This window comes from Thamnophis elegans, chromosome 11, assembly GCF_009769535.1.
Source record: "Thamnophis elegans isolate rThaEle1 chromosome 11, rThaEle1.pri, whole genome shotgun sequence".
NCBI classification, from domain to species: domain Eukaryota; kingdom Metazoa; phylum Chordata; class Lepidosauria; order Squamata; family Colubridae; genus Thamnophis; species Thamnophis elegans.
The window spans coordinates 11,944,422-11,971,636 of NC_045551.1; the positions used below are offsets into that span (position 1 = coordinate 11,944,422).

General features: G+C 38.5%; 1 protein-coding gene across 1 annotated transcript; it reads right to left on the bottom strand.

Annotated features, from left to right (window-relative positions):
- Nucleotides 1–2,700: 2,700 nt before the first annotated feature.
- Nucleotides 2,701–27,181, bottom strand: KLHL20 (kelch like family member 20). Its single transcript, XM_032226600.1, has 13 exons — nucleotides 26,992–27,181; nucleotides 25,150–25,253; nucleotides 24,723–24,781; nucleotides 22,344–22,917; nucleotides 17,630–17,788; nucleotides 16,823–16,917; nucleotides 15,605–15,720; nucleotides 13,683–13,866; nucleotides 9,433–9,576; nucleotides 9,205–9,338; nucleotides 8,448–8,656; nucleotides 6,226–6,332; nucleotides 2,701–4,439 (listed from the first exon to the last, which is right to left on the bottom strand). The coding sequence occupies exons 3-13, from the start codon at nucleotides 24,743–24,745 to the stop codon at nucleotides 4,355–4,357; spliced, it is 1,830 nt and encodes a 609-aa protein (XP_032082491.1). The 5' UTR covers nucleotides 24,746–24,781; nucleotides 25,150–25,253; nucleotides 26,992–27,181; the 3' UTR covers nucleotides 2,701–4,354.
- Between the last annotated feature and the right edge of the window lie 34 nt (nucleotides 27,182–27,215).

Genomic DNA, 27,215 nt, shown 5'->3' on the forward strand with positions numbered 1-27,215 from the left:
CTGCACCTGAAGATAGAAGAGAAAGAAATGGAAAAATTCACAAAATATAAAGACCTGAAAATTGAATAACTGGCAAAAGAAAGAAAAGATAGCACCAATACTGATAAGTGCTTTGGGTGCAATTCCAGAACTGGAGTATCACTTGAACATCTTTGTCATTGACAAAATCACTGTGGTCAAATTGCAAAAGGAGCAGCTTACTACTGCAACCGGAGGTCCTTGGGAAGGATTCGATGGGTGGATAAAATGCCAAATACAGTCTAAACATCTGTCTGACTGCAATGAACCATAATTAAAATTATCCAAGCAGAAATAATATCCTGTCATAAAATTGAATTCAAGACACTTAAAATAGAAGTTTCCAATAGTTTTTATTCTTGTGTTATTTGGATGAAAAGCAAAGCAAGTGTGCATCTAACATAATTAGTTCCTCTATATTTGTACATATACTTGTCTAATTTCAAAGTTATTTTACTACAATAAGCTATGCCCAACAAGGCAAACAAGTTGCTCTAAGTAGAGAGCCGAGGTGGCACAGCGGTTAGGGTGCAGTACTGCAGGCCACTTCAGCTGACTGTTATCTGCAGTTCAGCGGTTCTAATCTCAATGGCTCAAGGTTGACTCAGCCTTCCATCCTTCCGAGGTGGGTGAAATGAGGACCCAGACTGTGGGGGCGATATGCTGACTCTGTAAACCGCTTCGAGAGGGCTGAAAGCCCTATGAAGCGGTATATAAGTCTAACTGCTATTGCTATTGTTGCCCAACTACGCTACACATTGAACCCAAGTGAGGTAGAGTTGCTGTTATCCTTGGATAAACAGATGTTCCCCATCTCTGGAGCAGATTTGTGGTTTGGAAATCTTTTGAGACTCATGTCTTCGGCTTGAACAATAGGTGAACGTTGTGGCTAGTGGGCTTTTGCCCAACTTTGGCTGGTGCACCACCTGCAGTTATATAATGGTGACAAGCCTGTCCTTATGACCTGTATATATGAATGCAATATGCTTTACACGGGAGTCCCTTTGTGGCCAAGTCTTAACTGGCTTCTTACATTGGGAGGATATTAGCAATTTGTTACAAGTTCAGGTCTAAGTACAATTTAGACAATTTAATACTGTAGAGTCTTTCGTGAGGGAAGCGGTGGCTCAGTGGCTAAGACCCTGAGTTTGTCGATCAGAAGGTTGGCAGTTCAGTGGTTCGAATCCCTAGCGCCATGTAACGGAGTGAATTCCCATTACTTGTCCCAGCTTCTGCCAACCTAGCAGTTCGAAAGCACGTAAAAAATGCAAGTAGAAAAAGAGGGACCACTTTGGTGGGAAGGCAATAGTGCTCCGTGCGCCTTTGGCATTTAGTCATGCTGGCCACATGACCATGGAGATGTCTTCCAACAGCACTGGCTCTTTGGCTTTGAAACAGAGATGAGCACCTCCCCTAGAGCTGGAAACGGCTAGCATGCATGTGCGAGGGAACCTTTACCTTAAGTCTTTCGTGGCTTGACATTTGGGTACCTAGAAGATTGCTTTCCTCCAATCAGATTTGTCCCCAACTTTTAGATCATGTAGAAAAGTGCACCTGTCTTATTCCATATTCCTGGTGAAGGTAAAAAGTGCTGCTTCTTTGTTGAGGCACTAGTGGTATGGAATGAGCTCTCTACTGAGATCAAACTGAAAATCATTCATAGCTTTTTCAAATAGCTTTTCATTTACATCATTTGCATCACTTGTTTTTGATTTTTGTTCCTGATTTCCATTGTATGTTTTTATTCTTTTTTCTGTTGTATTATAATTACTGAGTGTCTTTAGACTGATGACATAAAAACTGAATAAAAGAATATAAGACATTACAAGTTTTAATAATTAATTGTGCTATAACTTTTTCCTAATACAGTAAAACAGAGTCTTTTGACTATTGCAACATGCTATAAATGGGGCTGCCCTTGAAAAGAATTCAGAAGGTTCAAATGGTTCAGAATGCAGTGGTCCACATGATTTTGTGCTGGCTTAAATGTGCACATCATCTCACCTGTGAGAACTGCATTGGCTGCCAACTTGTTTCTGGATCCAATTCAAGGTGCTGGTTGTCACCTTCAGAGCCCACAAAGCTTGGGATCTGGTTATTTCAAAGGGTATATTTTCCTGGTCACTTTTACCTCACCCACTAGAGTGGGGAGGCAGAGAACACTAAAGGTCCTTTTTCCTAAGGAGGTTCATCTAATGGGACCAAGAACAAGGCATTTCTCCATGTGACTGACTCCCTATGGAACATCATCCCTACAGAGATAAGATTTAACTCTACTTTGACAATGCCCTGAAAATCTGGTTTTGCCAATGGGCCCAGTACTCCAGAGCACGATGGAGCCCATTAAATGGCTTGTTTGGTTGTTGTTGGTGTACTGTTGTGATTGATTTTATATGTTGTTTTTTATTGTTGTAATTTGCCTGGAGTAACTGAGAGTAAGTTGGACGACCATATACAATTTGTTAAATAACTGGGCACAACTTAGTTTTCAATCCTTTTTAGGGTTCCTGCAGTTCTTGTCTATTACAATAGCATATCACTACAGATGATGAAAAAAGAAAATACAGAAAAAGTTTACTGAGAGTACATATATCAACTGACCTATGTAGAAAAGTATAACTACAATAAACATTTTTTTAGTATTACAATATCCATTTGGCAAATACAGGACTCATGAGAGAATAGAATACACATACAGATTTTATTTAATAACACTATACAAGTTAACATGCTAGAAAAAGCATAAATGATATGTAAACAATTGTTTACAGAATACTTTTTCTTCATAAAGGTGCAAATGTTCAATATGTAAACACAAGAATGCCAACCTTTAGGGTAAAAGGTTTTATCATCTCAAGTAATGTCTCCCCAAATTTGATTTGTAATCCTCCACCCCATCCTAATTTATGAATAGATATAATAGACATTGAAGATGCTTGAATTTATAAACAAAGTTGTTTCTTATAAATGTGACACAGGACACTTCAGTGTCATTTTTTTCCCCCCAATGGTTATAATCCACAAAGATCAAAGCAGATTATCCATTCTTTTGCAACTTTTGGAATTATAAGAACTGACTAGTGTCGCAGGATGTATCAAATTAAGAACTGTTATTACTCAATTCAGATATAAGCTGTACATAGATGTCCTGCACTTGATTCAGCTGCAATGCTGAAATGGTCGTAATAAATGTATTTTTACAATCCAATTTTCATAAACTGGTCTAAACCGCCTCCCCCCGCAACAGAATAAAACTACATCTTAAGGATAAATATGAAAAGCTAAACTGAAAATCCTAACGTTCTAATCACTTCTTTCAGAAGCATAGTAAGGCTAGCCTTCTTATACTTTGGAATCCAGATTTAAAGCAGAGTAAGGATAGTACCTGAGGCTAAAGTGGGAATTTATTTTATTTCCTATTAATTATTGAGGGCTTTCCCCCCTTTCTTTAACCCATACTGCAAGATTACTGTCCAGATTTGTGAACGTGTATTAGAGAAATGTTCCCACTATGCCAACAGTGAAGTGCATCTAACGGTTCACACTCATTTCAATAAAATTAACAGCACTACATAAAAGTAGATCTGGGTTCCTGAATTGCTTCCGTTTAGTTTCGTGGAAACCATCTAATAAATTGTGCTAAAACTTCCCTATTTCAATTTCTTGTTCCAATAACTAGATCATGAATTTGCAATACTTCGTTCTTGTTGCTGAGTAACACTGATGTCCTTATTTAATAGCTCTGTGCGTTTGTGTGTGTGTGTGTGTAATGAATTAAATGGAGTAAGTCTCAGTTTTAAGAAAACTGTCCAATACTCTCAGTACAATATGTTTTAAACAAAATCTACCACTCATCCTGCTGAAATGAGTAGGTTGAATGCCATTTTTTTTACAACAAGGCAGATGCAGAGGACCATCTGGCTTTATTATACTTTCTGAACAAGGCAAATGATGTTTATAGAAACATTGCTCTTACAGCTTGTCACTTCTTCACACAGGTTCACCTCTTTGAAAGAACTCACATATATCTGGGATCTTAGACAATGCTCGGAGTAACAGTGGATTCCAGTTCCAGCAGAAAGATTATATTAGGATAGGAAGATAAAGACAAGGAAATTACTGTTCCAGGGAGTTTTCTGCGTTGGGTAGCATGTTTTTCCTTAATTGTAGCAGAGAACAGAGCAAACGTTTGAATATCCACTACAGTTCCAAAGGAAGAGGCACAGCAAGAACATAAGTGATCTCATTTTACTAGAGTCTTGAAAGGCTCTTAAGTTACCTAACACAAATGTTTCAGTTGGAATGAGGAAACAAGCAAATTTTTCCCTTTGGCTTTTTACCATATATGGGATTCGCAGTGTGTCATTTTGATAACCCCCACACCTCCTCCAAGTCGACGGTAGTTCATTCCGCCATACAGCCTGCAGAAGAAATGGTATGCTTCTTATAACAAGAATCAGAGAGAACTGCTGAAAAATCTAAAACTGAAGAGTCTAAATACAATTAATTTAAAAAATGAGACACACAGTCACTTATATTAAATTTACATGGTGCTTATAAGTCAACAAGCGTGTAAGAAGTTAATGAGAAGGTTTTTCATTGTATCGTCACAAACGTTATGCTTTTAATTCTAATTATATTCACTTACTGTGATGAATTAAATGATTAAAATCTGGATGAAACAAACTGCAATAATAAAAATGTATTAAAACCATAAAATATGAAATGCCATAGTGAATAAGAAATTTTTTAGCATAAGCTTTTGTTTTTCCAGGCAAATTTTAAATTATTATTTTAGAAGATACGTTATAGATTATAAACCTTATTAATTCATCAAAGCATACATTTTTCCTATAGATTGTTGTGATTACAACACATGTTAAGCCATGACTAATCAAGGTTTGTTGAACAAACTACGTTGTCAATATGTATGATAATTTGAAGGTTTGAATTTCTTCTTTTTTAAGAAATTATTTTCTTGCATCTCTGAATCAGTTAAGTTTGGAAAAAGCTAAAAACAAGTTGGGAATAAGCTAAGAAAAAAGTAACACATGCTCATATGTGCTAAGATGCAATTAGTAAGCTGCTAACATCTCTTGCATGTTCTCAGTTTTTCCTCACATAAATTGATTAGCAGAATATTTTTAAACTTAGAATGAATATACCTTGCACATACCAAGTTAAAGGTAATCTGTGTCTGAGGTCTTTCTACACATTTTATTTAAGGTAAAATCTTCCAATATCTGCAAATATCCTATCTGCAATAAGACAAATGACTTAACCTTTAAAGAAATTAGAATTCCAGAATAGCTCAGTTTGAGCATTAAGTAAAGCTGAATTTCACAACCGAAATAATTCTCTGATAATTTATTCCATGTAAGAATAAATAATTTTGGAAGATAATAGATATGTGTTATCTTTGTGGCATTCCTCTGGCATTAACTGCACATTTGCACTACTTTAATCAAACTCACTACTATTTCAGAAATCATAGATCATGAATTCTGAGAGTGTATGTGTATTCCTCCTGCCCTTATACCCACAGTGGGTACTTCGTACAGACATTACGCCACATCAGAAATGTGCTTTACTTGGTATTGGTTAAATGCATAAGGAGCTGGGAGGGGATTAAGATGATGCAAATGTGATCATGATGCAAATTCTGTCTCTTAATTACTTATATGCAAGTATGAAATGGCAGGGCTTGTGCTGTCATGTCACAACATGTTTTGTATTTTGGCACCATCATGTTTAGAATTGGGATATCTATAGTTTAGTATAACGTGTGAAATCAGTCATTATATCTTCTACTTCATATGGTAGATCAGAGGTCTTCAACCCTTCGGCCACAGCCAGGTACTGGTCTGCGGCCCATTCAGAACTGGGCTACATAAGTGGTGGGCAAATGCACTTGTATGGGAAGCTCCATTTGCATGAGTGGCGGGCACTCATGTGCGAAACTCCATTTGTGCGAGCAGTGGATACGTGTACCTGACACTTGTGTAAATGGAGCTAGGCATGTCCACTGCTTGTGTGGAACCATCTCCCCCCCCCCCCATCTGCAAAGCTGGAACAGTTGGAGATCCCTGCCATAAGTTTGTGAACCCATTATTTTCAAGGACTGATTATATAATCAGAGGGATAACATGTTGAAATAAATACAGTGTGACTTATGCCTTTCTTATCACTGTTCAAAAGTTAGTTTACCTCCATGTGTTGGCATCGGGATCAAAAACCTCAATAGTCTTCAAGTATGTTGTACCATCAAAGCCTCCCACGGCCATTAGTTGTCCGTTCACTACAGCAAGTCCAACCTAAGAGATAATTAAGTCTTGTTTAGTGGTTAAGTCTGTTCTAATGGCTAGGTCAATCACTCTCCATCTAAATCACTTCATGGAGTTATGGGGAAAATGGGAGGAAGATGAAATATCAATAATGTTTGCTACCTTGAGTTATTTATCAAAATAATAAAGGTAGGGTGTAGAACAGTGGTAGTCAACCTGGTCCCTACTGCCCACTAGTGGGTGTTCCAGCTTTCATGGTGGGCAGTAGGAGTTTACAAACTCTGCTTTACAAATTTTATAAAGTAAAGTTACTTCCCTACTTTATAAATCACAATTACTGTGGAACTGGTGGGCAGTTAGAAAATGTTACTACTAACAGAGATACAAAAGTGGGTGGTAGGTATAAAAAGATTGACTACCCCTGGTGTAGATAAATAAATATTTATGTTAATTACATAACCAAGAATGCTGCAGTACAAATTTTTGATGTTTAGTGTTCTAAACATTAGAGCCGAGGTGGCACAGTGGTTAAATGCAGCACTGCAGGCTACTTCAGCTGACTGCAGTTCTGCAGTTTGGCTGTTCAAATCTCACCGGCTCAGGGTTGACTCAGCCTTCCATCCTTCCGAGGTGGGTAAAATGAGGACCCGGATTGTTGTTGGGGGCAATATGCTGACTCTGTAAACTGCTTAGAGAGGGCTGAAAGCCCTATGAAGTGGTATATAAGTCTAACTGCTATTGCTATTGCTATTGCTATTCTAAACTGCAATTGTAGTGATGGCAATTCCTGCAGTCCCATTGCCATTGTTAACTGAATCCTACGGTCATTAGACAAGGCAACTTCTTGCTGGCTTCCCACAACCAAAGTCAATGGAAAAACAGACAGGAAGTTACAAGTTCCAGGTTGGCAGGCTAGTAGATAAGTGGTTGCTGCTGTGTGGGAGAGGAAGCGAGAAGGTATTAGGATGCATGAGGGGCATGGTGCAGGTCAAGCAGGATGCATAAAGGATGTGCAAGAGGTGTGCAGCTCCAGGAGCACAATAGGCACTGATTGGGGAAGATGCAAAGGGATGTGCAAGAAGAATGGTTGGAGAAAGTGCAGAAAGCATGGATTGGGGAGGTGTGCAAGGAACAGTCAGAAAATAGGAGGTGCAAGTTGGGTGTGCAGTGGCGTGAGGGAGGTGCAGCAAGCATTGGGGAGGGTCCACAAGGGCGCCCAAATGTTTGGCATGGCACAAATGCAGAGAGACAGGTGGGGGAGACAGCCCAGTGACTTGCAACCTTCCCTGCTGTCTTTCTCATTGACTTTCTGGAGAAGATGGCAGAGAAGATTGCAAACAGTGATGCAGGGTAACTGGCAACCACTCAAAAGTACAAAAGTTGTCAAGTGCCTAGACTGCATTCACATGATTGCAGGGGTGCTGGGATGGCAGGATCTCCATTAAGTGGTCATAACCATTTATTCAGTGCTACTGTAACTTTGAATGGTCGCTGAACCAATGGTCATAGGTTAAGGACTACCTGTACTTATTGTTACGCACACATAAAACACTTGGAATAGTAACATTGCACAGATCATTTTATGTGCCTAAGTTTCATATAGCAATAGCAATAGCAGTTAGACTTATATACCGCTTCATAGGGCTTTCAGCCCTCTCTAAGCGGTTTACAGAGTCAGCATATTGCCCCCAACAACAATCCGGGTCCTCATTTTACCCACCTTGGAAGGATGGAAGGCTGAGTCAACCCTGAGCCGGTGAGATTTGAACAGCCGAACTGCAGAACTGCAGTCAGATGAAGTAGCCTGCAGTGCTGCATTTAACCACTGCGCCACCTCGGTACAGTATCTAAAGATTTTCCATTAAAAATGATCTTATACTGTGTAATCTGATACTTTATAAATAATTATTATAATACATATCAACATGGAGCCAGGGTTCTAACTTCATTCAGCTGTAATGTCTATGCACAAAACAAACACATTTCCCCAAAGAAGACTTTCAATACAGTGCTACCTTTTCCTTTTCCAAATTCTAAGTTTTTAATTGCAACTTTTGCACGCCTTTTAAATTGTTCTCTTTAATACTCGGCAGTCTAATCATGGAACATATGGAGAAATAGCAGTCAACCAACCAAAGACCTTACCCCACTACGGCGTGATGTCATCGCTACTACAGGTGACCACTGATTAGTTCTGGGATTATATCGCTCAGCACTGCTAAGTTCGGTAGTATCATCTCTGCCTCCCACAGCATAGATCATGTCTTGATATACGGCACAGCCTAGATGCTTACGCCGAGTGCCCATAGGTGCAATTGTGTGCCAGCGATTCTCCTGGGGATTGTAGCGTTCCACTGTGGATGGTTTTTATGATACTGGTCAAACAATAAAGGCATATAACAATAGCAAAACACAGTCTAAATCCCCCATTCCCATATCAACAGCTGTAACAAAAATAATCAGATGAGATATTGGTAATTATCAAACTGTAAGCTAATCTGATTCAGTCTTCAGTTTATATTCGTAGTCCATCAGATGTTTCAAGCAACACAGAAGAGTGTTTAAAAAGTAGCTGTTTGTAAATATTATTTCTCAAGTCTGGAGATATATTAATTAAAATACTGGTTCTATTATATCAAACAAACTTTTTAATCTTGAAGAACTGTTAATCACTCTTAATAAAAACTCTCAACTGATTTATTTGGAAAATCTGTCTATCAGATAGAGACAACTAATCTACTTAATGAAGAATTAATGAGGTATAACAACTTGGTAAAAAGAATTAATCATTCCTGCTGTGCTATAGCTCATTTTCTTTCTCAATAACACTGATAATTCTTGATTCTTCAATGTCCCTGAGCAACAAAGGTATGAAAGTAAATTGAGCTTCTATGGGAAATACCTGTGTTTAGAGGTGATGTCCCATCAGAACCTCCAACAGCATACAGGAAGCCTCCTAACACAGCCACAGCTACCCCAAGTCGCCTAGTACTCATGGAAGCTACGCGAGTCCATTTGTTTTCTTTTGGATCATATCTGAAACAAAAAGAAGGAAAGATCTCACTGCCAGTAAAAGTAATCCTGCTATCTTCCTGAAGGAACTCTGTTTCCAAGTTGATTTTTAAAATACCTTTCAACGATGTTGAGACAGGAAACACCATCCTGACCACCTACAGCATACAGATATCCACCAAGTACTGCCACTCCAACACTGGTTCTGCAGGTGCTGGTAGGTGCTACATCGCTGCTCCACTGATTGGTTTTTGGATCGTATCTGGAAAAGAAAGTATATTTCAGATCTTCATGGTAATCATCTTGTAAGTTCTCACTCTTTTTCTTATGAGTTCTGTATTTTCTTCTCTTGAAACTTCTATTTTTTGGACTTTTTGTGGTGACGTGACCGTGCTTGGAGCTGAGGAACGGGAGTTCTCCTAACCTCTAACTTCTTCGTTTGGGCTCATTTTTGAGCGCTGTGGATCCTGAAGGGACCAGCAGATTAAGGGGGAAACTCTGAAGATGCTGGGGTGATAAGGCAAATCCCTCAGTGGGTAGCAGAAACCCACTAAACGGACGAAGATCTATCCTGCCACTTGGTCAGGACCAGAGCGATGGCGACCGCATAAGAAGGAAGCAGAGAGCGAAAGCAGTTGCAATCGAGACATCTGTTACTATTATTGACAACCAAAGAAGAGGAGGCCAACGCGAAATTGGCAGAGAGGGTGAACTGGAAAGAAAGACACTCTGGGAAGGAGACTATTTTTGCAGTTCAGATTTTTGCCGAAAAGTAGTGAGAGCATAGGCATTGAATTGGAATTGACAGTCTGAATAACTTGAAGGAAAGTGAACACAGTAAGAACGAAAACCCGGCATAGAAAACAGGAGTAGGACATATTAACTGCTGAGAAGACTTGTAAAAGCTCATAAGGATTGTTTAACATTCAGATTGGTTGTTGACTTTTTTCTTCTTGCTCTTCCTTCTACTGTTTTGTTTTTCCCAAATAATAGTTAAACTTACCCACCCACCCCTTTATTTTCCTTTGCCGCTGAACTTGTTGATTAACTGATTGACACTAACAGTGATGCTGAGGAGAGGGTGACATCTAGTGGATTATAAATTTGAACCGTGAAGTCTGATGCAAGAAAACCAACGGTGACATAAGCTGATATATATACAGAGAGAGAAACTAATTACTGGAATTGAATACCTGTATAGCTGATACAATTGAGAGACATCTATTTGTATAAGATAACAGTGTGATATATAACTCTATGATATATAATAATTAAGGATCAAAAACAGAATAAAATAATACATAGGAATGTTTAGATATTGAAACGTGATATTAAGGAAGGTTAATTATTGTTAAATATTGAGATATATAATTATTGATACCACTGATATTGCTGATAAAGTAGAAGTAAAGTAGAATTTATATGCAATTGTGGGCAAGAATAAATAGGGGGATAAGAATGGCAACTTCAGTAAAGTTAGTGAAAAAAACTACACCCAATATGATTTCGGCAACACCCCTCTCCTCGAATCAAAGATCAATTGAGAGTGCATTGGGGCTGGAGAAAGGCGGAACGATGGCAGGAACAACGGGACCAGCACCAACAATGCAGAGTATGCAATTGATGCTCCAGATTATACAAGAGACATTGACGAAAAGCCAAGAAGTGATGGCTACAAATCATGAAGAGATGAAAAATGAAATATGAGAATTGAAATGAAATATCAAAAACGTGAATGACAAAAATTGAAAGGATACAGAATGCCTAGCAATCAACGAACTTACCTCCAAATCAAAACTAAATACAATAAAGATACTAAATTATATGATATTGAAACCGAACCACACGAATTGGATAAAATTATTCAAAGCGCAGATAGAAAGATGATAGGGAGAATATATAACCATTTCTCCTGAAGTATAAAATGGAAGAGGAAAATGTGAAAGAACAAATGATAAAATGGCCACAGAATATTGGCTATAATATTGAATTAGACAAATGTGAAAAATTTTGGGGAACAAACTTAAAAAATGACACTATCGGTTGCATACAAGGAAAACCAATACAAAATGTTTTACAGATGGCACCTGGCACCAACAAGGTTAGCTAAAATCTTAACAAATACCTCCCCAAAATGTTGGAAATGCGAATCAATACATGGAACATATTACCATTTATGGTGGACCTGTGAGGAGGCTAAAATTTTTTGGAAAAAGATCAAAAATTGGCTGGAGGCAATAACAGAGGTTAAAATAGAATGGAAACCTGAAGTTTTTTTATTAGGAATAATGTCTGCGAAATACAAAAAGGAAATCCAGTATTTAATACTACATATAATTAGGGTGACAAGGATTGCCTTTGCCCAGAAATGGAAAAACAAATTAACTCCAAGCAAAGATGAAATAATAAGAAAGGTTATGGATTGTGCTGAAATAGACAAACTAACTGAAGAAATCCAGGGAAAAGAAGAATCAGAATTCTACCAGATATGGGATAAATGGTATAGGTGGATGGAGGAAAGAAACAAGAATCAATGAAGTAATATAACAAAACTCAAAAATAATAGTTATGGGTAAAATAAGAGGGTTAAGAATGGTGAAATCTGAATGAAATACAATAGAAGGGGAAATACTATAAGGTGAACAGTATCGATTGATAATTGCTATTAGAAAGAACAGGAAGCCCCTGTTCATATTGTATTGTGTAAATGTGGTGTACGTCTAAGTTTTGTGTTCGTGTATTTTACATGTTTGTTAATAAAAAGAAACTTCTATTTTTCATCTATATTGTTAAGAGTTCACCTGGATTGAGATTAAATACTGGACAAAACTATGTTCAGGGTAGTATTTCTGTTCAGAATAAATAACTAACTTAGTCCAGAAGAGGAAGAAGAGAGGAAGGAGGTGAAATTCTTGTTTTCGTTTCTTTTGAAAACCTCCATTACCTGATACATATTTAATTCTCGCTGCATGATTTTTAAGATATGGTCCGACTTATGTGTTGAATTTAACTGCTGCTTTTAATGCTAATTTGTAGTTGATCCTAAGATTGCTTATATTTTTTAACTGAATATTGTATCAATGCAAGCCACAGAGGTGGAGAAATCTGTTAACTGTGAGCTATATTTATATGTGTATGTGATGATCCAAGTTACAATTTTCTGATTTTACTTTTTCAGGTTAGTGTGGCGAGATCTGGGTTTGTTTCTTTGGCTTGTTCTCTTATGTTTTTTACAAAGCAAAATTTTGGGATAAAGTTAAGGGTTTTATACAGTTCTCTTCGTCAACATAAGATGAAACTGCACAGCCTGTTTTTCGTCTGAAGGTATTCTATGGGGCACAAACTGCCTATTACTACCTTTAAAGAAATCTAAAATCCCTATACAGATAGCCCTCGACTTACAACAATTCATTTAGTGACCTTTCGAAGTTACAATGGCACTGAAAAAAGTGATTTATGACCATTTTCCATACTTATGACCATTTCAGCATCCCCGTGGTCACATGATCGAAATTCAGATGCTTAGCAATTGTTTCTTATTTATGACGGTTGCCGTGTTCTGGTTCATGTGATCATCTTTTGCGACCTTCTGACAAGCCAAGTCAATGGGGAAGCCAGATTCACTTAATAACCATGTTAATAACTTAACTGCAATGATTCACTTAACAGTTATGGTTAAAAAAAAGTCCTAAAATGGAGCAAAATTTACTTAACAACTGTCTCACTTAACAACAGAAATTTTGGGCTCAATTGTATTCCTATGTTGACTACCTGTGTAATTTTTTTGACAGGAAAGAAAAATCCTGAGCCATTTTAATAATAATATAAAAGCCATGTGAAGATAATTTTTACATTAGATTTATTAAGTAATATATTGGAATATAATTAGTAATTAGCATAATGATCTTAAAAAGTCTTCCTATGGCGGAGATTGAACCTTTTATCCAGACTTTTAACAGTATGCAGATGCCAGGATGTGGACCTCACTTGTTTGGCCTGGGGTTATGATACACAACTGGTATTATCCACATAATGGTGACAGCCAGTCCCATGTCACTAGATAAACTCACCCAATGGCCCCATGTAGACTTTAAGAGAAAAGATGAGAGAGATGAGTCCTGAGGACCCGCACAAAATAGGACCTTGGAGTTTATCTCCAACATTAACTGAAACCGCCTCTGGGTAAAGGAATGAAACCACTATAACATAGTGTCACTGTTCCCAAGTCTCAGATGCTATGATTTATGATATATATCTTGCTTTTCCATTAAACAATTTATTTATTTATCACTTAAAATAACTCAATCATTGCTATAATGTTAGCAAGCACACACTGAAGAGCTTATGTTTTGTGTGATAAGAACTTACCTTTCTACACTATTTAGGTAGGAAGAACCATCATGTCCTCCTACTGCATAAAGAAGATCATCCAAGACACTAACTCCAACACCACATCGTCTTTTGCTCATGGAAGCCACCATCCGCCACTCATTTGTTTGAGGATCATAGCGCTCAACACTGGAAATTGCATCTCCGCTACACCAGCCACCCACTGAGAAAATCAAATTGGGAGACAGTAGAATGGCAGGATATAATTAGACATATGGAGTGTGGGGGGTCAGATAACGTTTTATATACATACATATACGTACACATAAACACACACAAGTGCGCACACACGTGCCTCTAAAGTGCATATTACACCCAGCAGACAAACTATAGCTGTCTGATGACCCTGAAGGAGAGAAAAACAGGTAACAAACAAGATTGTTATCTTTCCCTTGATGTGCAATATATGGGTACAAATTAGAAGATGTAGTAACGTATCAGATGAAAAGGCACGAAGGCTCCTTAGAAAAACAAAATATAGAGGAAGTAGGAGACCACAAGTTCAAGTCCTGCCTTAGCCATGAAAGCCACCTAGGTGACTTTAGGCCAGTCACTCTCTCCATTCAACTCACCTCACAGAGTTGTGGGGAAAGGAGCAGAAGATGTGTCAGATATGTTCACTATCTTGTGTTATTTGTAAAAATAAAGACGGATATAGATAAAGAAGTATTTAGTTGCATCTATCTGCAAATGCTTCGATTCCTTACTTAAGTGAGCTTTTTTCCCCACAACAGCCTCGCATAGCCGACTGGATCAGATCAGGAAAGTAGAGAAGCCTGCATTTGGCATATTCCTGATGTTTTTATAGAATTATGGTGTCTGCCTTTGCCCTTTATCCTCACCAATTCTAAACCTGTTTGGCCATATTTCTTTGGAGTTTCACTGGGACAAAACTCTTGAGGACTCAGCAGGATCAAGTCCAGGACTCCGCAGGAATGAATCTAAGTAAGTTATGATTCTGAATGTTGGTTGTGGATTTCCTCCATCTGACTATACAGGAACAAGTAAAGAGCAGTGAGTACTTGTGAACCAACATACTTAGATATAAGTGCAAAAGTGACCAGGGGGACAAAAGTGTGGCAATTTTAATCTACTGTATGTCTTAGCCTCACTGACTGGTATTTTTCTGTCCACTGATAAATTCCTGCCTGTATACCAGGACCAGGTGGCTCTCCCTCCCAGCCACCCTCACTTGTAGAAGTTGGGGAATTCCCCTGTGACCTCTGCATTATAAAACACAAAAAGATTCTTGTCTCTCTGTAGAAGTGTGAAAATTAAAAAGGTACATCAACCATGGTGCATCAACCACGGTGCAGGAAACCATATACAGCAAATAATGTGCCGAGGTGGCGCAGTGGTTAAATGCAGCACTGCAGGCTACTTCAGCTGACTGCAGTTCTGCAGTTCGGCTGTTCAAATCTCACTGGCTCAGGGTTGACTCAGCCTTCCAATGGCTTCCATCCTTCCGAGGTGGGTAAAATGAAGACCCGGATTGTTGTTGGGGGCAATATGCTGACTCTGTAAACCGCTTAGACAGGGCTGAAAGCCCTATGGCGGTATATAAGTCTAACTGCTATTGCTATAATGTGTACTCCAAAATGTATCAGTTCTGCCTTTTATCTTTTCTTTTCTTTTAGGATTTCAAGGTAACACAGCCAGATAGCTTTTATTTTTGTTGCTAAAACTTCTTTGGCTATCCTTTTCCTCTTTTTTATCCTACTTTCAAATTTCTGGCTGAGGAACCTGCATGTTTTAAGACACATTGTGAATTTTGCATTACACCATAGTCTTATATTTTTTCCCCAAGTAAGAAAAACAAAGATTTCTTGGGATCTAGGGAAAAAAGCAAAAGCTCTTCACAACTGACAAAAATGCTAAGAATGATGGACATGCATGCATACCTGCAAAGAGCACCTCTCCACAACGGATGGGTTTGCGTGGCCGAGTTCTAGGACCCTGCATCAGTGGCCGTTCTTGGGGCAACAGCAGGTAGTTCTTAGCTTCATCTACTAAATCCCTACAAATAAATTAAAATCAAGCCCAAGGAAAAATAAGTACTGCTAATCTGAAATGTAATTATTAATATTGATGGTATTGCTTTATATTGAAAGATGAAGCACAGTATTTGCCTGCTGAGTATTTCTCAAGCTTCACATTCTGAAATGTTTTCTTTTTCAACGTTTACTGTCTGAAAAAGTTAGCTTTCTTGAAGAAACACCAAGAGCCCTTGTGATCTCTAGGCTGGAATACTGCAATGTGCTCTACATGGGGCTGCCCTTGAAGAGCATCCGGCGACTTCAGCTAGTCCAGAATGCGGCCGCGCGAGTGATCGTGGGCGCACCGCGGTTCGCCCACATAACACCGATCCTCCGTGAGCTGCGCTGGCTACCTGTTGATCTCCGGGTGCACTTCAAGGTCCTACTTACCATCCATAAAGCGCTCCATGGTAGTGGATCTGGCTATTTGAGAGACCGCCTTCTGCCAATTACCTCCCTGCGTCCCATCAGATCGCACAGGGTAGGCCTCCTCCGAATTCCATCCGCCAGTCAGTGCCGACTGGCGACTACGCGGAGGAGAGCCTTCTCAGTTGCAGCTCCGACGCTATGGAACAATCTCCCCGTGGAGATCCGCACCCTCACCACCGTCCAGGCCTTCCGCACGGCCCTCAAGATCTGGCTATCCCGTCAGGCCTGGGGATAGGACTTTACTCTCTCCCCGCACGAATGCTGAGTGAATGTTGTGCTTTTATTGTTAATTATTTTTTACTCACATTTTCTTTTATGTCTTGTCTTGCACTCCCCTCCATTATTATTGTAAGCCGCCCTGAGTCCCCTCAGGGAAAAGGGCGGCCTATAAGTGTTCAATAAAACTCTAAAAAACTCTAAAAAAACCACACCAGTTTTAACTGATCTTCTCAGTGTACAAGAAATGCATATTTTGGTCTACATATGTATTTGTCGATAGAAAAGATGTCAAAGATAAACGTATTTTTCTAATAAGAATGTCTTAAGAAAAAAAAATTAAAAAGTGCTATAGACTAGACATAATTTTTAACAGAGCAACTTCACAATTTTATATTAAGAAGAACTGTAGGATATTTCTCATTAGTAAAGACTTACCTACATTCTTCATCACTTTTAATGAGGGGATCAGAACCAACTGTGCCCACCAGGAACTTTGGACTTAGCAGTGGCAAGCGGACATGTTGCAAAACCTGTCAAACAAGAACAATGGATCAAAAATCAGATGCTCTACCACTTCGGGACACCTAACAAGTTCCAATGATCGAATTAAGCGGAGCTTCAGAGCTTTGGGTATCACCTCATAGAGAATAGGGCTGAATGAACTGCTATTTCACATTCTGATACATTTTCAAATAAACAACTCTTTTTTTGTTCATATTAACAAACAACAGCATGTAAATAAGTAACAAAAAATGTATATGTTAGCGTTCCAAGTATCATGTAGAATTAAATCAGAGTCCAAGGCAAAACTATCCTTAAAGATCCAATTTAATAAAACAGACATTTTAGCATATCTGTGTAATCCCAATTCTAAAGAGCTACCTGGGATTCCACCCAGTTAAAAGTTCATGATCTTGTCCCCACACCCACAAATCCATCACATGGTCCAATCTTCTTCCATGCTGTCATCTCCACCCAGCTGCTTCCGGTCAGGTGTAAAAGTGTAGAGACAAATGATGACCTTGGTCTTCTGGAAAAGAATAACAACAACACATTCCACAATCCTACTCCTTTCTATTCCCCCCTCCCATCAACTATACTAATGAAACAACATAATGAAATAAGAGAAAGTATGGCAGGCCAAAATTCTAAAAGGAATATAATTGCAGGCCTGACAGTATATCCTGCAAAATAGCATATTTGCGTATGTGCAATCATGTAAGAAATGTATTTGGAATGTACCTGAGGAAGCTGCGGGCGCCTTTCTTGAATGCTGTATTTGACCCAAGCCATTACTGCATTGAACACTTGTTCTTCGCTCCGGACATTGAGTTCATCACTGGAAATGATGTCAATAAGCTGATTGGCTGGAAGCAGCATGAATTCTTCACTTTCCATCACCTATAATAAGATAAAATTTCAAGTTCTGTTGAAAAAAGTACTTCGGCACCTTTAGCTTTTGCATATTTCAGTGTAGGCGTTTCATAATATATCTAAAGCTCCATTTTACATACAATAAATTTTACATAAGAAATATATTATTTACATTAAGCCATCAATATAAATTTTCTAAGTTCAAAATCAGTATGGGTCATTAAGCAGAATCATTTGCCTTGATTCCAGAAGCATTAATTAAGATGTTTGCCAACTATGGTTTAAGAGTGGCCTTTATAGGGTTGTCCTCATAGGTCTCTGTTTCTCCATTTGTAATCAGGAAATAATGACAACCCAAAATGCTATTGAGAGAATAAATCATTTCAATAAAGCAGTTACATTTGTATTATGGACAAAAAATGTACAGAGAGTATAAAGCAAAATTACCCAATGCATTATAGGCAAATATATATATATATTAGATTTTTTACAACCCCTGGTAAGCCCCAATTATGGGAGGAAGCTAACTGCTTCCATCATCTGTCCTTCGGCTCGTCACAAGAGTCCATCACGACAGAAACCCAATATTTTTACTGTTGCCTTTGTTATATTTGTGTTTTTTTATTTGTGCTGATAAATAAACTAGCTGATGAGAGCTAAATAGCTTGAAATAGATCTATACTAGTCTCCCTTTATTTATTTATCAGCACAAATAAAACACACACACACACACACACACACACACACACACACACACATATATATATATATATATATATATATATATATATATATATATTTGTTTATTTATTTATTTGTAGATTTTCACGGGTGTAGGTATGCTGGTCTTGTTGTATTCGGGTCTTTTCCCATGTAAGATTGAGATTGCCTTGGCAACGTTTCGGTGAGGTCTCACTCGCCATCTTCAGGCTGGTGTTTTTGGCTTAAAGTGTGGTCGGAGCTGCCAACTTTCTATAAATCTTGGTCCTTGTGTGTGTGTGTGTGTGTGTGTGTGTGTGTGGAGTGCTGGCTTTGTTTCAGTAAGTGGATTGATAGGCTGTGTGGTTGTATCATGATTGGTTGATTGGTACTGATTGGTGCTGGCTGTGGGTCCGTTGTCGTTTTGTGTTGTAACGGCCTGGGTATTGGATGGGGTTCATTTGTTGATTAGGGCTGGTTTCCAGATGTCTGTTAGGTGGGAGGTATTGTCATGTTTATTTATGTTGTGGGGGTGTTTCTCTATTTCGATAGCTTCCATAATTATTCTCTTGTGAAAGTGTTGTCCTGTTCTGTGTCTCGGTTCTTGGGGGGAGCCTCCCTTTGGATTAGGTTGGTAATTGTTTTTCTTTGGAATCCGTTGGAGATTAATATGTTTATGATCTCCAACCGATTCCAAAGAAAAACAATTGCCAACCTAATCCAAAGGGAGACTCCCCCCAAGAACCGAGACACAGAACAGGACAATGGCATCGCCCTCCTCCCTTACATCAAAGGCACCACAGATGAAATCAGCAAAATTCTCCACAGACACAATATCAAAACAACCTTCAACACTGACCAAACAATAGCCAATATCTTAAGAAACCCCAAAGACAAAATCCAGCTAGAAAACCAAGGAGTCTACGAAATACCATGCAAAATCTGCCCTGCAACAGGAGAATAAATGCACGCATCGCAGAACACAAGAATGCAGTAAGAAAAAAAGAACAAACTTCCTCTCTTTTCCAGCACCTTAAAGCTACAGAACATGAAATTAATGTTGAAGGAATCAAATTAATCTCCAAAACTGAACACTTCAACAAGAGAATTATGGAAGCTATAGAAATAGAGAAACACCCCCACAACATGAATAAACGTGACGATACCTCCCGCCTACCAGACATATGAAAACCAGCCCTAGTCAACCAACAACTCCACCCACCACCCAGGCCATTACAACACAAAACAACAACGGACACACAGCCAGCACCAATCAGCACCAAGCTACCAATCATAATACAACCACACAGCCTATCAATCCACTTACTGAAACAAAGCCAGCACTCCACACCCCCCCACCTAGATTTATAGAAAGACGGCAGCTCTGATCACGCTTTAAGCCGAAAACACCTGCCTGAAGATGGCGAGTGAGACTTCGCTGAAACATTGCCGACAATCTCAATCTTACACAGGAAAAGACCCAAATACAACAAGACCAGCATTATATATAAAGCAGCAGTTATATATATATAAAATCTTTTAATCTTAGTTTCTGTCAGAGTGCCTCGGGGTTACAAGATGGACTCACTTTATCCCACCTTCTTTTCATTTGCTTTCTCTAAATATACACACAGGGGCTCAGGGGCACCTCAGAGGGACTCAGACTGCAAAAGCTGCCAAGCACTAAAGTGCGAAATACAAGCTCCTGACAAGCTGCAAACATGTAGATATGCATTCCCTCTAGGCTCTCAGTGGAAAACAACTTTTTCCAAAGAGAGAAGAGAATCCATAACATTTCTATAACATACAGAACTAAGAAAAAAGATATTATCTTGCCCCATTGGAATCAGGTCAATTGAAGGAACTTTCTGAAATCTCTTTTTTGGACTGCTTTTGGGAAGCAGCAGTACAAAAGATAACAATTGTACAGAACTTTACCTCCTCTAAACCCCAGGTTCCCGGGCAGGTAGGATAAAATCACTTAACGTAAATAATATAATAGTTTTAATAATAAAACCATATTTGGAATTTTACTGAGGAGAAGATTGACATTGCCTTGGTCCTCTTCCTAAAGCCAAATGCATTTAGCAAATGGGGAAATCCTTACTTTGTTTACTTTGTTTTTAAATGATCTAACTGATCTTGTAACACTGAAATTCTATGGGATTATTTTTTAAATAAAACATTGTATTCTAATTAATAATTGTGAACATTTTAGGATTTCTTGGTGAAGGGTAATATATAAACATCTGAAATAAATAATAAAACATTCTAGTAGATAGCTTTTTATTATTAATTAGACATATACCGCTTCATAGGGCTTTCAGCCCTCCCTAAGCGGTTTACAGATTTTTAGCAAATTGCGTCAGCAAATTGCCCCCACAGTCTGGGTCCTCATTTCGCCCACCTCGGAAGGATGAGTCAACCTTGAGCCGGTGAGATTTGAACCGCTGAACTGCAGGTAACAGTCAGCTGAAGTGGCCTGCAGTACTGCACCCTAACCACTGCGCCACCTCGGCTCCTCCTCTGCAGCTGTGGCAGTAAAGTATCTTTCATCAGAGTTGTTTCAATACAGACTAGATGATCATTTGTTGGGAATGCCAGGATCACAAATTCCTGTACTGTACAGGATTGTCTCCAAGATCCCTTCATTTACATTCCGTGATTCAATTCCATTTAAAAAGATGTATTGTTTACTGAGCAAGTTATAGATTTCTAATCAGTTTATTCTAAGAATTCTGCTAATATTTTATTCAAGTATTTCTTTTTCTCATATAATACATCAAAGAGTTGAAACAAAAAGAATTTTTCATTTGAACACCATATGACTTGTAAAAGTAATGTCCCTGCCCACTCATTAATCAAAATATAGCCCATGACAGTTTGAAAACAATTCAGTATTTGCAGGGTCACAATTTCATTTGGCTCCCAGTTGTACCTGTATTTTATACATGGATATAATCTTTTCCCAATGAACTAATCTAAACATGAAGATAAATTATTTTATAAAGATTATGAATATTTCCATTATTCACTTCATAGATCACCACATATCAAGTTGCATTTAATTATGTATAAGAAACGCACTGTGAAAAGTAATCCATGCTAAATTTATTAATAATAATAAATGATAATCAATACTTAACAGAAATAATACTGTTAGGGTTATGAAATAGTACAAAAAGTCGTAAGATAGCAACTACCAATGCGGAAATTCAGCCACATATGGCCCAGAACAATGTTCTGGGTCATTTCCTTACGGTTGTAAAATTATCTTCCTAACAATAATATTTTCACTTGGTAATACAGTACTATTAGATTCCATCAAAATACAATATTTTAGCAAGTATTTTTTTCTGTATTCTCAATGTAGTACCCTTTTATATGTAAAACTCTCGTTCTCGTTAATAAAAATTGAGGAATTTCCCCAAACTAGAAATCTATTATTGTTCTCAGTCAAAATACATTTGTTCTACTCCAAAACATTTATGACATTTAGAGTGAGCAATATCAAAAAGAAAAAACATTGTATTGTATTATTGTATTATCATCATATGAGAATGTTTAAAATTTTAAATTTGCAAGATGCATGTAGTTTTAAGGTTTGGTCTATGCAGAATACAGTACAACTTAGATTTAAAAAATGATACAAAGACAAAAAAGCCTTGCCAACAGTATGTGTAATAAAAGATTTTAGCTCATATTTATTTTTGCAGGATGAAACTTGTAATTGAAGGGAAGTTGGGGTTTGTTTGTTTTTTGTTTTCTTTGAATGCTGAGGACTGTTCAAAAACCTTCACCTACTTTGGTACAGTTCATAGTTCATGTTGTCACTTACTTCCAATGCATATATTGACCAGATTTTAATTATAGGGTTACTCACCTCTTGAAAATTATGCTGAGTGAATTTATCAGCAATTCTAAGAAGTTCACGGCAAGAATGAGTATCAGCAAACGCTCGAATGCCAAGGCAGTTGGAAGGATCCAACTGTCTTTTCAGAAACTCACAGCAGGCTTCTTGGATCTCAGCTAGTTGGAGGAGGCAAGCAGCTGGTAGTAAGGTCTGAACATTGCCCTCTTCTACCGTAATTTGGGAAGTATATGCAAAGTCAATAAGCAGTTCCATGGCCCTTTCATCTATGTCTCTGATCACCACTTCAGTCTGCCGGCTCTCTGCAAGTTCTCCTGTGAACATAGCTCGGAAGTAGGGACTGCAGGCTGATAAGATGACTCGATGGGCATAGATCTTTTTGGCCCCCACAACCAGCACCACATCACACAGCTCCCGGTGCTTACGCAACAAATTGATAACCTCCAATGTTTGGCGAGGGTGCTTGTCCGAGATGTAAGGCATGCGAGCAGGTTGAGGCACTCCTTCGGGTAGTTTGTTGGGATCTCCAAGAGTGCAACGGCTTGTTACATCCATTCCGGTTTCACCTGCTCGATTGCTAGTACACCTAATAAAGTAACAAAGCAGTGAGACCATTGGATAGAAAACATTATACCAAAAACATGAAGTGGACAAGCATTTATTAAACTATAAAGGGAAGGAAAGAAAAATGTCGTAAGAAACTTCATCTTGACAGTTTTTGAAAGAAGTAATTCAACAATGAAAAAAACAATAATGCTATTTACAGATCTCTTTATTAAAAGGGAAAGTGTACTTATTATAGCTGGAATAACTTTAATAAAGAAATATAATATTTAGACTGAACAAATTTCTGAGAAAATATTCAAAATAAAATGCATGTAATACCAGATTTTCTTGTAGAATCCAAATAGTGAAAGCTATGTGAAAACATTAAAAAGCCAAACAGAAACTATGAACAATTTGGGTTATAAGAATTCTCTTTCTTTTTAAAAAACTGTTAGTTTTTTTTCAAGACAATTCAAATTCCAAAAATATATATTTTTAATTAGGATGAGATGTATATTTTAATTATTCAATTTCCTTGATTTTTAACATAGAATCCAATGCAATAGGAGAGGATCTAGGGACTATTTTATGGTCGAATTTGATTTTAAAAAATCTATTTATGACATCTAACCTAAGAAAAAGAGTAAGAAGCAATACAAATCCAAAGTGGATCCATGGGATGTTTGCAATTTGTAAAATGGTAAAAAAAAAACCTAGTAAAATGAGTGTCCTTCCACAAGCAGGAAGATGCCACAGTTTTAGTATCTAAATTTTCTGTAAAAAGAGAGGTAATTTTTTCCTGACCGCCCTATATAAATCATAGTACTAAAAATATGGGTAAGGGGGAAAAAGTCAAGATGTATCCATAGTTTATTGAACAGTACACAATGGCAATGTTTACATGCATCCCAAAGCTAAATATATTGCAGCTTTGTTCAATGTGTCACCCTGACCCTTGGTTTTTCTAATACCAGAAGTCAAAGTAAATTTTGTTGAATCAGCCACCCAGAAGGTAAAGCAGGCGAGCTTTATTTAAATATGTTTTCTATATCTTATCCATTATCTTATTTTAGATAGCTGTTGCATATTCAAGTTTTAATCTCAGCAACTACTTAGATCAGATTACTAATTAAATGAAGATGATTAATTAATTATTATTGTACATGAAAGGCAAGTAAATAGCTGCAAGTCAAGAGAATTATGCAGATACATAGGTAGGAATTAGTAAAGACCAATCCTTAAAGCAAACGTAAGGCTTCATGGATATTTCCCAGTATAAGAATAATTTACCATTATATTCTTCCAGCATTTTAGTCCCCAGTCTAGTTTGTAGTCCTGGGAGTCCCAGATGATATCCTATCCGAGTACTAACCAGGCCTAGCTTATTAGGTTCCAAGACCAAACAAGATTGACCAAATGCTGCCAACTCTTAAAGTAATACAGATGCAAAATTTAAATTTATAGAGATGTACTGAAGCGTTTAAATGGGGATACACAACTTCATAATGCTTCAGCAGTCTCAAAAGGCATGACCAACTGTGAGAGTTACTGGCAGCTGTGATTCAAAAGCCAAGAAAGGTTGTAGATCGATCACTCGTGCATTAGTCTGTTTTTCCAAAATGCAGTGGCAACTGTAGTGGGCCACTGTTCTCAGAGGAAAAGAGGACAAATGGAAAGCTTTAAAGTACTATTGTCTAGATAGATACAGATACAGATTAACAGAGTTGGAAGGGACCTTGTAGGCCATCTACTCCAACCCTTATCTAGATTCTATACATTGATTATAAATAATAATTTAGTATGATCATGTCACAATGCAATCTACTTAATTAAGTATATAATTACCTGCGCATTGGTTTTGTGTCCATGCACTGCAAAGAGAAGTCTTTAAATTATTGCTGACCCTGGGCAAAGAATAAAAACAAAACTAGGTAACAAAAAGGCAACTAAAATAGTTTATGTATTTAAGAAATGATCAGATTATACACCACAAAATAAATTCTAAGATAAGTAAAGGATTATTAACAATTTCCACCTATTCATATCCTTTTCCAAACCCATTCTGCCACTACTACAACCATACTAAATCTATGTTTAATTCTAATTTAAAGTGATGAACATACACTGGACATACACATAAACAACTGCCCAGACTTTAGCACTGCCTTCTAAAATAAAAATGAATACTTATTCCTACATACAAAACGAACATTTGTTCAGTTGTCATTATATGAATACATTTGAAATTAAAAAAGCAAGATTAGTCACTCACCCTGTGATAAAATAAGAGGTACAATAGAAGCTTAATAATCAATAATCCTTGCCTTCAACTCATTTTATCCACCGAGAACAGCAAGGTTGATGACATCCAGATGCCTAAAAATAAAATGTAAAGAATGTGAAATGTTTCTTCTAAAAAACCCATCATTATTCTTGTTGTCTGCATTGAAACAAATCTTTGTTCACCTAGAATAGTTTAAGCACCACAGAACACTTCCAAAAGATGACACTGAACATTCTCCTTAGTTTCGGAGAGTAAAGCACATACAAGGGCTATCTAAATCAATAAACACAACAGACTGGACAGTTGATAAAGAAGGCAGATGTATTTACCAACTCAGAATGAATGCTTCTCAAAGCCTGCTTTTGATCCAAGAGATCTGTGATGACAGTTGGAATCCCTCTGCCAGACATTGATCATGCAACAACATTCATTCCCTCCCCCACAATCCCCCACCAGCAATGTAGGCATCTGTGGGAAGTTATCATCCAGCCCTCTCCCAGAAAAATGAAATATCCTAGGAAATATTGAAAAGGCAGAATATTTCTCTGGATGTGAAAAGAAACATGTTTCAAAAGACAGAATAGTTGCCTACAGCTTTCTGCCCATCCCCAGCTAATGGGCCATTAAGATGGCCAGGCCAGCCCACTTTACATAATAAAGACTTCTCCTCACTGCAGCTGTAGGGGGAAGGGATATTACTCAACTGACCACAAGGCAACTGAGAACTCATCACAGCCTAGGGAGTAGCCCCCTGCATGGCACCATGGGAGTCTGACAACCAGTCAGAATACATTTCTTACACAGGAACAGGAAACAGGTGGGACTGAACAGGGTATAAAAGCCTAGCAAGCCCCTTCCTCAGCCCTTCTCTTCTTCTCCATCAACATTGAAGCACGTGATCACCTTTTCTGTTCAGGGCTCAAGCCATGTGGCCCTGTCCAACAATAAACCATCTTTCCAAGCAGCCTCCATGTCTCCAATATCTTCTTCCCCACTTGGAGCTGAACCCAGAAGGACATTTCTTTCAACACATCTCTCCAGGAGTTCTCCTTGTATGAACCCTCTAAACTTCATTGGAAGTTCATTCAGTTTAACTTTTTCCACCCCCCCCCAACCCCCCCAAACAAGACCTTTAACAAGATATGGGGTGTGGCCATTAGCTTCATGTGGTTGGTGAAGGCATAAAGCATGGTGCTCTACTGATGATAGCTAATAAGTTACAGGAACTAAGCAGAGATTTCCTTTTCGAAGTGGTATACAACCAAATACAGAGCCAAGGTGGCGCAGTGGTTAGAGTGCAGTACTGCAGGCCACTTCAGCTGACTGCTATCTGCAGTTCAGCGGTTCAAATCTCACCGGCTCAAGGTTGACTCAGCCTTCCATCCTTCCGAGGTGGGTGAAATGAGGACCCGGATTGTTGTTGGGGGAGATATGCTGACTCTGTAAACCGCTTAGAGAGGGCTGAAAGCCCTATGAAGCGGTACATAAGTCTAACTGCTATTGCTATAAATGCTGTTTCCCCGGAAGGTGATCAACTCACGATTTATTTAAGGAATTTAAACACCAGTTCATTCCGGAGATCTCCCGATCCTGCTTGAGGTACCCTTGAAAACAAGGCAACTGTCCGGTATGTACTGGGGGCGGCAGGGGGGGGGGGGGCATTGCAGATTAGGTGGACCTGATTTATTGTTGCTGGGTGTTTCTGGTGTTACACTTAAGCATGCCCTTCAGCCCAAGGTCCCGCCCCATCTTTTCTCCCACGGATTCTTTCACAGCCTCCCCTGACCCAACTGTCCCCGACTACAAGCACTGCCAACCCTGGAAACTGACCTCCCGGGTGGAAGATAATGGAGCTTATTCTGAATTTCAGCGGCGGCGAGCCCAGAAGCCGTTGCGAGGAAATGCCATCTATCGGCATGGGCTCTGCACGGTATCTTGTAGGGAGTGGGAGGAACGAAGGACCTTCCCAACTGCCACAGCCGCAATCATTCCCACAGTTCCCACTGGTGCCGGAAACTGCCAGTAGGCAGCACCCCACCCCACCAGATTTCACC